General features: G+C 45.7%; 1 protein-coding gene across 1 annotated transcript in view; it reads right to left on the minus strand.

The window, feature by feature from the left end:
- Positions 1-15,908, minus strand: part of LOC141320672 (uncharacterized) — a 27,992-nt gene extending 12,084 nt beyond the window's left edge. Inside the window, exons 1-3 of the mRNA XM_073833320.1 lie at positions 15,733-15,908; positions 8,444-8,587; positions 8,097-8,359 (exon numbers count right to left, since the gene is read on the minus strand). Of these exons, the coding sequence (XP_073689421.1) occupies positions 8,097-8,359; positions 8,444-8,587; positions 15,733-15,908 (583 nt within the window). The remainder of the gene's footprint in view (positions 1-8,096; positions 8,360-8,443; positions 8,588-15,732) is intronic.
- Between the last annotated feature and the right edge of the window lie 258 nt (positions 15,909-16,166).

Below are 16,166 nucleotides of genomic sequence, written 5' to 3' on the forward strand. Positions count from 1 at the left end.
GGTAGACTTCCAAGGGCCCTGACATTTGAAACGAGACATTGAGAACTTAGAAAAAGCACCGGTAGTTTATTTACAAGAAGATTTATACAGACAGTACCTGGAAAATAAAATCCGGTCGCCGCCATCCTGAACTTAGTCTGTCACGGTTCACACATCCGCTGTGTTCTCAGGTCCCGTGATGTGTGTGTGTGACTGTGGTGTACGTCATGCTCACCAGCGCAGCTGCCGATCGTTACACTCACCAGGTGCCACTCATTTACGGTCTCTACATAAACTCACTCATCCCTCTGTTTCCCCGTCAGATGATTCTTCTAGTTCTCTGTCACTGTGCTGTTCGTGTTTCTTGGAGTTCGTGTTCGTGGAGTTCGTGTCAGTCTGGATGTGTATGTGATCGTCTTCGTGGGATTTGTGACTGTGTCTCGTTTGTGTGTACACCGTCACCAGGATCTTCACTTGTCATCACCAGCACCATCTTGCCCCTGCCTCACCCAACCGAGAGACTTTCACTCATCTGTTTGTATCATCATCTTCATCTACTACAATAAACTGGTTTACACTGCTTTTGCTTCCCTTTGCTTATTCACCCGTTACAGAATCATCTGACCACAATGGAAGCAGCAGACACACCTCAACCCACTGCGGAGGAATTCATGCAGGCATGTGTCTCTCGGTTGGATGGTCAAGCTCAGGCTATTGGAGCTCTTGTGGGGCAGGTGTCCGAGCTCAACCAACGGATGCAACAACTTCGACTTCCCGCTGCGCCACCCACACCGCCCGCCCCGCTCGTTCTTCCTACACCATCTGGCGCAGCCCCACAGTACGAGCCCCGCCTTCCCACCCCGGAGATCTACACTGGTGAGCCGAACTTCTGCCGAGCTTTCCTCGCTAGGTGTTCGATGCATTTCGCATTACAACCGCGTACGTTCACTAGCGAGGAGAGCAAGGTGGCGTTCGTGCTCACCTTACTGTCTGGGAGGGCGGCACTGTGGGGAACGGCGGTGTGGGAAAATCAGGATCCTTGTTGTTCCTCGTTCACGACACTCGCCGACGAAATGAAGAGGGTGTTTGACCGCGCGGTCACCGGGAGAGAGGCCGCGCGGGTCTTGGCGGATCTCAAGCAGGGGGAGAGATCCGTCTCGGATTACTCCATCGACTTCCGCACCCTCGCGGCGGAGTGTCAGTGGAACGAGGAGGCGCAGTGGGACATGTTCCTGCATGGGTTGGCTGACCGCGTCCAGAAGGAGATTTATGCCCTGGAACTACCCGCCACCCTGGACGGCCTCATCAGTCTGGCCATGCGGGTAGACTCTCGACTCTCCCGGGCCGAGCGGCGGTGGTTACCCGCTCGGCTCCCCCCTGTGGAGAGAGGACCACCTCGAGCCAGCGGCGAGGGCGCGGTCGGTCACATCTACGATCCCGAGCCCATGCAGGTCGGTAGAGCTCGGCTTACCCGGGAGGAGAAGGAGAGGCGGAGATCCCAGGGCCTCTGTCTTTACTGCGGGGCTGCCGGACATTTTGCTTTTTCTTGCCCAGTAAAAGGCCCAGCCCGGCAGTAAGGTCGAGGCTACTGTCGGGTGGGATCTCCGCTGCTAAGACCTCATCCAGTGCTACCTCCACGCTCCTTCCGGTTAGGTTAAGATGGTCCAACCGTTCTCTTCACTGTTCTGCACTGTTGGATTCGGGAGCTGAGGGTAATTTTATGGACATTACTTTTGCACGTCACCATCAAGTTCCCCTCCTCCCCCTCACTGACATTATTGCCGTCCACGCACTCAACGGACAGTCCCTTCCTGACATCACCCTCATCACTGATTCCATAACTCTCACTGTGTCTGGCAACCACAGTGAGAGTATCCCATTTTACATTTTGGACTCCCCCCATGCACCCATTGTCTTAGGACACCCCTGGTTCACCAAGCATAATCCCCGTATCGATTGGCAGCTTAAATCTGTGTCTGAGTGGAGCATTAAGTGTCATGAATCTTGTCTTGTGTCTGCTTGTCCGTCTGTTTCTAGCTCTGTGTTTCAGGAGAAGGCGGCGGATCTGTGTAACGTGCCCGCGGAGTACCTCGACCTGAAGGAAGTGTTCAGTAAGTCTCGGGCTGCTTCTCTCCCTCCTCATCGTCCCTATGACTGTGCTATAGAGTTACTGCCAGGTACGTCTCCGCCTAAAGGCAAACTTTATTCACTCTCAGTTCCTGAGAGAGAGGCTATGGAGAAATATATTTCTGATTCTCTAGCAGCGGGGTTCATTCGCCCCTCCTCTTCACCAGCGGGGGCGGGGTTCTTTTTTGTGGGGAAGAAAGACGGATCTCTGCGGCCTTGTATTGATTACCGAGGGCTGAACAATATTACGGTAAAGAATACTTATCCTTTGCCGTTAATATCTTCAGCCTTTGAGAGGTTGCAGGGAGCGTCGGTCTTTACAAAATTGGATTTAAGGAATGCTTATCATTTGGTCCGCATCAGGAGGGGTGATGAATGGAAGACCGCCTTCAACACCCCCAGGGGGCACTTTGAATACTTGGTCATGCCCTTCGGCTTGTCCAACTCCCCAGGGGTCTTTCAGGCACTCGTGAATGACGTGTTGCGAGATATGGTAGATCAGTTCATATATGTCTACCTGGACGACATATTGATTTTTTCTTCTTCTCTCCAGGAACATGTGCAACACGTCAGACGAGTGCTTCAGAGGCTGCTAGAGAATGGGCTTTTTGTCAAGGCGGAGAAATGCGATTTTCATGCACAGTCTGTTCCTTTCTTAGGGTACATCGTGTCGTCTGAGGGTATGCGCATGGATCCCGAGAAGGTTAAGGCTGTGGTGGATTGGCCAAGCCCAGATTCCCGTAAGGCCCTACAGAGGTTTCTGGGGTTTGCCAATTTTTACCGGCGTTTCATTCGCAACTTCAGCCAACTAGCCGCACCTCTGACTGCCTTGACCTCCCCCAGAACGACGTTCAGGTGGTCAGACGCAGCCGGGGCTGCGTTTGCCAACCTCAAAAGCCGCTTTGTTTCGGCTCCCATCCTGGTAACCCCTGATCCATCACGTCAGTTCGTGGTGGAGGTCGATGCGTCAGAGGTGGGGGTAGGTGCGGTGCTTTCACAGCGCTCACCCGCGGACGACAAGATGCATCCCTGCGCGTTTTTTTCACATCGCATGTCGCCAGCCGAAACTAATTATGATATTGGTAACAGAGAGTTGTTGGCAGTCAAGCTAGCATTGGAGGAATGGCGCCACTGGTTAGAAGGGTCGGGGGTACCTTTTATCGTTTGGACTGATCATAAGAACCTGGAATATATCAGAACCGCTAAAAGACTGAACTCTAGGCAGGCTCGGTGGGCTCTTTTTTTCGGACGTTTTGATTTTACTCTCTCGTACCGCCCGGGTTCCAAAAATATCAAACCCGATTCTTTGTCACGTATTTTTGACCGCTCCGATCGCCCGTCTACTCCCGAGGGTATTTTTCCTGAGACACTTATTGTCTCTGCCCTCAATTGGGAGGTCGAATCGAAGGTTAAGACAGCCTTACATGGGGTAACGCCTCCGGCCGGTTGCCCACCTAACCGTTTGTTTGTGCCAGACAGTCTACGGTCCGAAGTTATCCAGTGGGGACATTGTTCCAATGTGGCTTGTCATCCAGGGGTAAGTCGCACCTTACATTTGGTTAAACAAAGATTTTGGTGGCCACTTATGGCTCGTGATGTTCGCAGTTTTGTTTTGGCTTGCTCAGTTTGTGCCACTGGTAAGACTTCTAACAGACCCCCAGATGGGCTCCTCCAACCGCTGCCAATCCCTTCGAGACCCTGGTCCCATATCGCACTAGATTTTGTTACCGCCCTCCCACCCTCCCAGGGTAACACGGTAGTTTTGACCGTGGTGGACCGATTCTCGAAGGCGGTTCATTTCATTCCCTTGCCCAAATTACCGTCAGCCAAGGAGACAGCGTTGGCAGTCGTGGACCACGTCTTTCGGTTACATGGCCTCCCGACAGACGTGGTCTCCGACAGAGGACCCCAATTTGTGTCCAAATTTTGGCGAGAGTTTTGTAGACTTCTGGGGGCCACTGTTAGTCTCTCTTCGGGGTTCCATCCTCAAAGCAATGGGCAAACTGAGAGAGCCAACCAAGATTTGGAAAGAGCATTACGATGTATGGTCACCAGAAATCCTTCCTCCTGGAGCCAACAACTTTCTATGGTGGAGTACGCCCACAATTCGTTACCAGTATCTTCCACGGGCCTATCCCCATTTGAATGTAGCATAGGGTACCAGCCACCTATTTTTCCCAGTCTGGAATCCGAAGTCGCGGTCCCCTCCGCTCACGCCTTCGTCCAGAGGTGCCATCGTACCTGGACTAGAGCCCGAGAGACTCTAGTCCAGGTGGGAGCGCGCACCAAGGCCAAAGCCGATCGCCACCGGTCTAGGCCTCCCGTATACGTCGTCGGTTCTAAAGTGTGGCTTTCTACTAAGAACATTCCTCTCCGGTCCGTGTCGAATAAACTGGCTCCCAAATTTATTGGCCCGTTTGCTGTCACCAAGATCATTAGTCCGGTGGCAGTCCGCCTCAATCTCCCTCCAGTGTACAGGAGAATTCATCCCGTGTTCCATGTTTCCAAAATTAAGCCCGTATTTTTTGCACGCATTAATCCGCCCACCCCGGTTCCCCCACCGCCGCGACTCGTAGACGGGGAGCCTACCTATTCGGTCAACCGTATTCTGGACTCTAGGCGAAGGGGACGCGGATTTCAGTACTTGGTGGACTGGGAAGGTTACGGTCCGGAGGAGAGAAGTTGGGTGCCTGCCAGAGACATCCTGGATCACTCCCTTATTGATGACTTTAATCAACAGGTACAGATGGCTGGGAACGTCAGGGGACGTTCCTAGGGGAGGGGGTACTGTCACGGTTCACACATCCGCTGTGTTCTCAGGTCCCGTGATGTGTGTGTGTGACTGTGGTGTACGTCATGCTCACCAGCGCAGCTGCCGATCGTTACACTCACCAGGTGCCACTCATTTACGGTCTCTACATAAACTCACTCATCCCTCTGTTTCCCCGTCAGATGATTCTTCTAGTTCTCTGTCACTGTGCTGTTCGTGTTTCTTGGAGTTCGTGTTCGTGGAGTTCGTGTCAGTCTGGATGTGTATGTGATCGTCTTCGTGGGATTTGTGACTGTGTCTCGTTTGTGTGTACACCGTCATCAGGATCTTCACTTGTCATCACCAGCACCATCTTGCCCCTGCCTCACCCAACCGAGAGACTTTCACTCATCTGTTTGTATCATCATCTTCATCTACTACAATAAACTGGTTTACACTGCTTTTGCTTCCCTTTGCTTATTCACCCGTTACATAGTCATGATAAGTCGAGTGTCGAGCACCAAGGAATTTATCAGGTTATCAACGTATCAGGTTGTAGTTTCCTTCGTGATCGACACTCGACTTATCGTGACTACATTTAAGATGGTGACGACCGGTCTGTTCCTGGTGGAAGATGTCTGTATAAATCTACTTGTAAATAAACTACCGGTGCTTTTTCTGAGTTCTCAATGTCTCGTTTTAAATGAAGTGTCAGGTGAAAGTGACTGTTATCGAGTTTATTTTGTATATGTCAGCATTACATCAAAGCAAGATGGACCACATTTATCTGAACTTTTCACAATTAGTTGTGGCAGCTGTAAAAGAGCATTTTCAAAAGACTTCCACATTATTTATTTTATATGCAAAATATTTACTCAGTTTTAACAGTGGCCATTTACATTGAATAATTAAATGAGACATGACTCTTTAAATGTAGTTTAAATCAGAGCACATTCATAAATGTAAATGTTTAAAGAAAACTTATTTTTTTTGTTTTTAGGAAAGATTTTGATGTGTAGCTATGTCAACTCTTTTAATGGTGTGATTCTAATAAACAATATAGTATGCTTTGAATTAATGTATGTACCTCTCATTGTCTTTTGTTCTTATTATGCCTTTGCATTTGTATTTGTTATTCTTTTGTTGCATAATAAAAAATAAAGAGTTGCTGTCTAATTGAGTGCTGAAAGTCTGTAGCACATATAATATGTGAGACTCTGTCTAAAACCTGGCAAGGTCTAGTAACTGTGTTCAGTTGGGGTTGGAGCTAAACTCTGCAGGACACCGGCCCTCTATGACCGAGTTTGGGAACCCCTGACCTAAAGGCATGTTTGATATTGAATTTTAAAGCTGACTAAACAAACCAAAAAAAGAGTATTCATACTTTTATTTCCAATTTATGTAATACACCCATTTACGTCATGCATTGATTAATTTATACATGAATCTAATTTCCATGTTACAGCAGGCACACAATGTCATTAGACATTTGGTATAGTTTTGGTTACAACGTAGTGCAAACAAAATCCATCAGTTATACATCTAATATCAGTTTTGATGTTTTTAGGTTGTGTTGTAAAGTAAGCAAATTCCAACATCCGTTTGACTTCAAATACTGACATTTAGTCACAAATTACTGTCACCAAATTCCAAAATTTTCTAAACAGCATAATAATAGAGAACAAAACCGAACAAATTCGTAAAATAATATATCCTACAAGACCCTGAGAAGGTGATGAACATGCAAGTAGAAAATACGACACAGTAGGGGGAGAGTGGGGTAAGATGAGCCATTTTTTACTGCAAAAAAGCACAAGTACATTGAAAGTATCTATAGTAATTTTCGGGATGTTTCCTATCAATTCGAATAATCAAAATGTTTCTATAACAAAGGGTTCTCTGTGTTCCTGTGGCTCAAAACCAACCAAATTTAGAATTTCAGTCTTTGTTTGCATTTCTGAACAATATGTTGAACACCAAAGTTGAAACCTTCTCAAAAACAGACTAAACAGAGTTTGTAGTGTAAATGTTAACATTTTTGCTTTAAATGTGACCAATATCAGATTTCTAGTGCGAACAGATCATGGTTCTGAACTGGCCCTCGTGTGAACGTATGATACAAACAGGGTTTCCAGGTTATTACACCAAAATCTACCTAACTGCTTCTCAAAACTACTACAAAACTAGCCCAACAGTGTTCAGGGGGTAAATTCCACGTTAGAGTGGTTGGGTCAACCCACAAATTTGGAAAACAACCAGAGGAAACAGTGGAAAAAGTAACGCTTACACAGCACACCGTCATACAGAAGTAAAAATGGAGGATATAAAGTAAATGATTATGTGTTTAATAATATTCTGATCTGCTGCAGAAGACAGCGAAATTATGCACAGGTAATATGAAAAATAAAAGACAAGGATGTGACAAAAGAGAGTTTTGTCAAATTTCATGATATGAGCCCTCATGTTTTGCTCGTTTATAGAGTTGTAACTGTAAAGCTTGTAAGTTCTTACGCAACTGATATCATTGAGTAGTATGTAAAATATTTTAAGTGACTGTTCACACTGCGGTCACATTGCAAAACATCTGAAGGCAAAAATTAGGCGATTTAGGAGAAAATCTTAAAAATAATGGGCATGTTAGTCCTAAATTTAGGACTCCTAAATGTTTGTGAAAGTGAATTTCACAAACCTCTCTGTTGAAAGAAAAAAATATATCACAGAAATTCGAATTGTTTCCACTGCAAATACCATTAAAAATACTACAAACCATCAACTTTTAAGCATTAAAATAATTAATAAATGGTTTCCTATAATGTCTTTTGGACATATTCCATTAGGATTTAGTGGTCACCAATAGACAATGACCAGTTATCAGCAGAGATTAACAGGCACTATAACAGTTACCAACAGTTAACACAAAACCAAATCAATTTCTATTAACCAGAAAAAAAATAATGTGACTGTTTCCATTTTATTTTTATTTTATTTCTTTAGTGGCAAGGCTAAAATGACTAATCCTCCACACATCCTTTTAGGTTTAGGAGGTTATCTATGCTCCAAATGTTCCTTTGATTATATCCTTGTTTTCATTTACAGTTTGGGTAAGAAGCTGTTCGGTTTTCTGTTATGTTCGCATGTCTTACTATCAGCATGAGTTTTCATGTGGACATCAAGGCAATATTTTTGTTTAAAGCACCTTGAACATTGAGAACACATGAAAGTTTTTTTTCTCCACTGTGACTGTTTGTGTGTTTGTTAAGGTTTGATTTATGATTGAAGCTCTTTCCACATAGTTTGCAGGTGTAAGGCTTTTCTCCAGTGTGAATCATCATGTGTGCATTAAGGCCTTGTTTATGTGCAAAACTCCTTCCACATTGAGAGCATGCGTAAGGCTTCTCTCCAGTGTGAGATTTCATGTGGTATTGAAGTTGGCATTTTTGACGGAAACTCTTTCCACACTGTTGGCAGGTGAAAGGTCTTTCTCCAGAGTGGATTCTCATATGAACATTAAGGTTTCCTCTTTCAATAAATCTCTTTCCACACTGTTGACAGACAAAGAGTCTATTTCCAGTGTGAACTCTCATATGGTAATTAAGGTTTCCTTTTCGAAAGAAACTCTTTCCACACTGTTTACAGGTGAAAGGTCTTTCTCCAGAGTGAATTCTCATGTGGACTTTAAGGTTTTCCTTTCTGTTGTAAGTTTTTCCACACTGTTGGCAGGTAAAAACACTACTTTTTATTGTCGTCTTTTGTGCTTTTGTTTCCGTATGCGAGCAACTATATGATTTTTCTCCAGCCATGAAATCATGTTTCTCATGCTGGAGATCATCTTCCTTTTCGTTGAGTTCTTGACTCTCCTCTTTCAGTGTCATCAGGTCTAATGCAACAAAAGACAAATCCAAATTAACACCATTTTTAATTGCTCAAAGCACAAACATCAAACCCAGCAACATTGAGATCTTAAACACACTAAACTATTAAAGGAGGAGTTAAATGTAATCTCAAAACCTATTCTCATCTCCCCCTGCAGTGGAAGCATTTCTTTTTAAAGACATGGATTTTTGTTTTTACATACTTCCTAATAATTTGTTTTTATTAGATTTAAATCATATTAAGAATTAGATAACATATCATATGATGTTCAGTTACAGGTTACTTTTGTGTTAACTAACCCTGCCTACTTAAAATTTCGTATTATCTTATTTATCTAATTATTAACTAACAGCTGAAGAGAAATTTAACAGAATTAAATGATGTTTGATTAAACAAGGTTCAGGAGGAGCACGATCAGATAATCAACCCATTCGGCACAGGTGCAACCTGTTTAACCAATCATTCAATCAGCGCATCCTCTATATATTACCAGCCGTCTTACCTCCATCCAGCGATAGTTTCTTGGCATTCGGTTTGGCGTTGGTCAAAATATTACAGTCAAAGACTAAACCTGTACCGGGGTTTTTGGATCATCCGTTGCAATCTGTCGGCCTTAGATTGACTTCGCCTCGCTCGACACCACTAGTACCGCACGAGACCCGGCTTTCGAGCATCGCAGCGACAAGCCTCAGACCAGCCTGGGTCGCGCCCTACTTCTCACCGCAGCAAACCCGACTCGCTTCCCGCTTTGGTTCAACTATTCACCGCTGCCTTTTCCGGCCGCAGCGCTTCATGTAGTCAGACCACCAGGTCTCGTAGCAGTCGCTAGCGAGAGACGGGCCGTGTTGTTAATTATTTTTAGGTAAGTTTAGTGGACGGTATACGGCGTATACCCACTATCTAAAATCCCTTTTGATGTGCATTATTCAGTAACGTTAGTGTTCCGCATTAGCCAAAATCATGATAGTCTACCACATCCAGTCATATGTGAATAAATGTAAATATTCGCTAAAGACATTGATAATGCAGCCAGGACCGTGGCGCCAGCTTGCTATGAAATGTATTTGATGATTGCGCCTAATACGCCCGCTCCCTAGTCATTTGAATCACTACAAAAACAACACCTTACAAAGAAAACTAGTAAGATTACGATCAAACGTTTCTTAAACCAGCGAACTCCTGTAAACATTTTAGTCCAAGGATCCAGTAATGCGTTCAAATAGAAAGTTAAAAACGAAATTCATAAATGAAGCATATGGCCACTTCTCCAGGCATTACTACACCACTTGTTAAACCTCTAAAGGCAGTCAGTTGTTGCTAAAAGCCGATAAACAATGCGATGCATAATTTGTTCATGTCATTTCGTAACCAGAACACAAATGAAATTATTAAACTTTTCTGTGCGTGATGTTTCAGTATTGTAGCTTGGTTTTTAAATTACACATTGTACTCCGAGATAAATAAGATACAGATTATAGAAAATACGTTAAACTGTGTTCTTAAATTAACAATTTTGAAGTGGCAAACTAACAACTAAGGCGCATCATAAGGCAACCATTAATATTTTTGTTGAGTTCAACTATAGCAATCTATCGGTATTTAGAATTTTTTCACACACACAATCTCAAGGTAAAGTTTGTTCTGCTACAGGTCTGCTCCTGTCGTATACCCTCGTTTAAAATAATGCCTCTTACCTTTTCTGTTTTTCAAAGTTTTGTTATCAACAAAGACACGTTTTACTAGTTTGTAATATATATGTTCATTCAGGCTGCTGACCGCTGCAAAATAATATGCTCAATAGCGCCAGCTGGTTTCTGTTTTCAACATAGACTGTGGGTTTTCAAACTCTGGTTAATTTGAGCGTGTTTTCTCAATTTACTCCGTTAAATTATTACAGCATTTATATCCAAATGCACATTTTTCCAAAGAATAAATTATACTTCTCCTGTCGATGCATAAATTTAAGAAATAAGCTTAACAAATTGTATTATGATTTATCATGTTTATTCCTGGGCGCATTATTCAACGTACATTCACACTGTCACGTTAATAATGCGAAGGAGAGCTCGTACTATACACAATATTTTAATAATCATAATAATAATAATAATAATAATAAAAAAAAATTAAAAAGTCATAACGCACAGCCAGCACAAATAGACAGAACGGTAAATAATTTACTTGATTATAAGCACCCATGTTCAGAATTAATAGACTTAATATCTATGATGACCCAAAGCCGACAACGTTTTAGAAGAAATGTTTGCTCTTTGAAGAAGTAAAACATCGGTATGTATCATAGCACCACTTCCCTTTCCCGTGACCCAAAGCTAAAACAGCGAAAACAAACATAAGGCTGCCTCCGCAAGCTGTAAAGGCTGCACAGACTCTCCAGCATTTTCTTCCGCACATCTCAAGCTTCAGTGACCTACAGCTACAGCAGCCGAAACAAAAGCGAAGTTGCTTCCGCTTGCAACAAGCCTTAACATCTCAGTGTTTTCCTCCAGTTACTTCTAATCCCTTTTCCTTTTCAGTGGCCTACAGCTCCCATAGCAGATGCTAGTGCGAGGCCGCTTTCACTTGCTGTGCAGGCTACACAGGCTCTTCAAGATGTCTCAAACCGTACTCGCTTCCCATTGAAGGAGGCATGAGGCTGTCTGTGTTTGCAACTTAGGCCCACACATCTCAGACTTTTCTTCCTGTTACTAATAACCTCTTTCTTTTCAGTGGCATCCAGCTCCCATAGCAGACACTAGCCCTATTTAAGTATGAGGCTACCTCCCTGACAATTGCGGCCCATGCTCCTCTCCCTCACAGCTTTCTACTTCATTCAAAATAATGTTGTCTTTCTCCAGGTCAAGTTCTGGCTCTTAAGCATCAGGATGAAGCAGGTCATCAGCAAGCCTAGGCCGCGCCCCAGACTCGGCCACTCCTCACACTGCACGCTATCATGGATTTTTCTCCTATATTTCCCATGCCTTTCCTTCTATCTCCTGCAGCAGACGCTAGACTGAAGCTGCCTCCGCTGGCCGCTCAAGACCTCTTACTCTTACCCTCCTGCTACTCCTTTTCCCTATCAGTAACCAGGGGCTAATCCATGCGTGAGGCTGCCTCCACAAACTGTTATGGCACCGCCCTATCTTCATTCTGATCCTTCTTTTCAATCTAAACCTTGGTATTATTCACAGCAGTCCCACTACTTACTCCACTGAATGCTGTCGCTCTGGAACCACCCCCTGGGCCTAACATCATCAAGTTCCAGATTCTTGCAAAAAATTCAGAGCACTGGATCTGGAGGCGAGCCAATCGCCAACCCCAGTACCTCACTATTCGCAACTCATATTCCCATAACTCATCCCTAGAAACCGCTCCTTGACACGTCACTCGACTTTATCCTCCAAGCAATTTCTTTGGCTTGGAGATTTTCGGAAACCACAATAACGTCTAAATTCAACGGCATCAGATTTACTACTAAAGGCTACTACATTGACATTTAACCTCCTTTCTCTAATTTAACTTTATCACACCCCTTTTATTACTTTAAATTTGGGGACGCGCTAGCTAAATCTGCACTGTATCCTCAATTTGTCGTCGACTCCAACCACCCCGTTGTATGTTAAGTTTAATCATTGTCACCACCAGCCGTCAAATTCAATTTCTTATTTAGCATCGGACGGGGCTCCCCCTTCCGGTGCAGCAGGGCCGCGGCTCCCTTCGGTCACGGCATGAGCCCTCCGTCTGTCATTCGGGTTACGCTGCCTACTCGACGGCGGATGTGCTCTCCCTGCCGGTGCAGCAGAGTCGTGGCTCCCTTCGGTCGCAGTGGGAACCCCTCATCCGACGCTCGTCGCCTCGCAAGGGGGTCTCTCCCTTCCGGTGCAGCAGAGCCGCAGCTCCCTTCGGAAGAAGTGAGAGTCCCTCCATCAATCGCCTATTTTATTGCCTATCCAGCATCGGACGGGGCTCCCCCTTCCGGTGCAGCAGGGCCGCGGCTCCCTTCGGTCACGGCGTGAGCCCTCCGTCTGTCATTCGGGTTACGCTGCCTACTCGACGGCGGATGTGCTCTCCCTGCCGGTGCAGCAGAGTCGCGGCTCCCTTCGGTTGCAGTGGGAGCCCTCCATCCGACGTGCCTCGCAAGGGGGACTCGCTCTTCCGGTGCAGCAGAGCCGCAGCTCCCTTCGGAAGAGGGTCCCTCCATCAATCGCCTTATCTTTATCGCCTATTCAGCATCGGACTGGGCTCCCCCTTCCGGTGCAGCAGAGCCGCGGCTCCCTTCGGTCGCAGCGTGAGCCCTCCATCCGACGCTCCCCTCAAGGGGGACTCTCCCTTCCGGTGCAGCAGAGCCGCAGCTCCCTTCGAAAACAGTGAGAGTCCCTTCATCAATCGCCTATTTTATTGCCTATCCAGCGTCGGACGGGGCTCTCTCTCTTCCGGTGCAGCAGGGCCGCGGCTCCCTTCGGTCGCAGCGGGAGCCCTCCATCCGATGCTCCCCTCAAGGGGGACTCTCCCTTCCGGTGCAGCAGAGCCGCAGCTCCCTTCGGAAGCAGTGAGAGTCCCTTCATCAATCGCCGATTTTTGCCTATCCAGCGTCGGACGGGGCTCTTCCGGTGCAGCAGGGCCGCGGCTCCCTTCGGTCGCAGTGTGAGCCCTCCGTCTGTCACACGTTACGCTGCGTACTCGACGGCGGGCGGGCTCTCCCTCCCAGTGCAGCAGAGTCGCGGCCCCCTTTGGTTGCAGTAAGAGCCCTCCATCCGACGCGTCAACCCCCGCCTCGCAAGGGGGACTCTTCCTTCCGGTGCAGCAGAGCCGCAGCTCCCTTCGGAAGCAGAAGGGGTCCCTCCATCAATCGCTTTATTTTTACACATTCAGCATCGGAATGGGCTCCCCCTCCCGGTGCAGCAAGGCCGCGGCTCCCTTCGGTCGCAGTGTGGGGCCTTCCGTCTGTCACACGAGTTACGCTGCGTACTCGGCAGCGGACAGACTCTCCCTCCCGATGCAGCAGAGTCGCGGCTCCCTTCGGTAGCGTGGGGGCCCTCCATCCGACGCACCTCGCAAGGGAGACCCTCCCTTCCGGTGCAGCAGAGCCGAAGCTCCCTTCGGAAGCAGTGAGGGTCCCTCCACCAATCGTCTTTATTCATATAAAAAAAAATAATAATAAAAAAATAATAAATAAATAAATAAAACAAAACCCGCCTCGCAAGGGGGACTCTCCCTTCCGGTGCAGCAGAGCCGCAGCTCCCTTCGGAAGCAGCGAGGGTCCCTCCATCAATCGCCTCATCTTATTGCCTATTCAGCATCGGACTGGGCTCCCTCTTCCGGTGCAGCAGGGTCGTGGCTCCCTTCAGTCGCAGTGTGAGCCCCCTATCCGTCGCTCGAGTTACACTGCGTACTCGACGACGGGTGGGCTTTCCCTCCCGGTGCAGCAGAGTCGCGGCTCCCTTCGGTCACAGTGGGAGCCCTCCATCCGAGGCACCTCGCAAGGGAGACCCTCCCTTCCGGTGCAGCAGAGCCGAAGCTCCCTTCGGAAGCAGTGAGGGTCCCTCCATCAATCGCCTCATATTTTGCCCATTTCAGGGTCGGACTAGGCCCCCTCCTTCCGGTGCAGCAGGGTCGTGGCTCCCTTCGGTCGCAGTGTGAGCCCCCTATCCGTCGCTCGAGTTACGCTGCGTACTCGATGACGGGTGGGCTTTCCCTCCCGGTGCAGCAGAGTCACGGCTCCCTTCGGTCGCAGCTAGGGGGCCACATCCGACCATCGAATCGTTTATATATTATATAAATTATATATTATATTATATAAATTTCTTGCTTTGCGGCAGCTGTCCTATGCATAAAAGCTTCTTTGGGGAGTTCTCTGGTTCCGGCCTGTATTCCGGCCCGGAACCCTTCCCCCGGACAGCACGCCAAAATATGCTTAATGCTCGCTCAAGCAGATTAGATGTAAGGGCGAACTCGTGAAATGATGTTTGATTAAACAAGGTTCAGGAGGAGCACGATCAGATAATCAACCCATTCGGCACAGGTGCAACCTGTTTAACCAATCATTCAATCAGCGCATCCTCTATATATTACCAGCCGTCTTACCTCCATCCAGCGATAGTTTCTTGGCATCCCTTCTCCACCCCTACTCCCCACTTCTAATCTGTTTCGATCCTACACTAGCAGGGGGAGTTCTCTGGTTCCGGCCTGTATTCCGGCCCGGAACCCTTCCCCCGGACAGCACGCCAAATATGCTTAATGCTCGCTCAAGCAGATTAGATGTAAGGGCGAACTCGTGAAATGTAAAATAAAAACAGCATAGTCTTCACTGTAAGAATTAAACTTGATTTGTTTAATATTACAGCTACAAAGGCTTTTGTCATTTGTAGTTTGGTTATCATTACAGACGGCAGAGGGAATAGTGTGAGCTGTTGTCGTTTTAAGAGCTGCATGGATCCAATATACTGTTACACACATATTTTCATTCTCAGCTGTTTGTGTTCACTTAAGACATAACTGACGAGGGTTTATGTGAATAATCATTATCAATAATTAAGTGCAGCATTCTGCCACAGTTTTGCATGTATATGACCATTTAGGTATGCAGTATAAGATGAAATTGTATTTCAATTAATTGCCCAAATTTCTTGCAAGAAGTAAATAACTAAAAGCTTTCTGCCTCTTGACTTATTGGAACAGAAAATTGGCACAAACAGATACTGCTGCATAATTAAGTGATAAAAATGAATGCTTTTAATTTAGAACCAGATATTGGGTTTAATGTTACAGAACAGAAATGTTCAGGCTAAATCTGTATTACTGTTACAACCTGAAAGCATGATGTCATCATAACAAATGTCCAATGTGAAAGCAGGATTTTATTATTTGTCTGGTCATGTGATCTCAACATGTCTGTCCACAAGCCACTTTAATTACGACACTCTTAAACATTCTCACAAATATCATTCATTTCTGTAGAGCTAGACATTTTAAGGATAAAATCAGTTTAGCTTTGACAATAAAAAAACCAACCTGTTTGTTCCTCAGTATCTTCATGTTTGACTCTGAATGTTTCTTCAAGCTTCATGTCTTCACTCTCCTCTTTAATAAAATCCATCTTTATTTGTTTCTCAGTATCTTCTTGTTTAACTCTGAATGTTTCTTCAATCTTCATGTCTTCACTCTCCTCTTTAATAAACACCATCTTTATAATAGTGTGTCACACGGATCTCAGTTGATTCAGGAGGGTTTTCTCTGTGTGTTTGGACACTTTTGTCCTGTTTAAGATTAGAATAATTATCAGAAAGTAAATTACTCTCAAAATTAAATGCTAACTAAATCTCTATGTTTTTTATTTATTCAGTTTTGGCATTCAATTATTCGTACATAACATTTCATAGATTACACTTTCATGAAAACATTGGCAGTTTGTAAAAGTTATCATTATAGGTGTTTGTTTGTT

This window comes from Garra rufa, chromosome 1 (genome assembly GCF_049309525.1).
Source record: "Garra rufa chromosome 1, GarRuf1.0, whole genome shotgun sequence".
Classification (NCBI taxonomy): domain Eukaryota; kingdom Metazoa; phylum Chordata; class Actinopteri; order Cypriniformes; family Cyprinidae; genus Garra; species Garra rufa.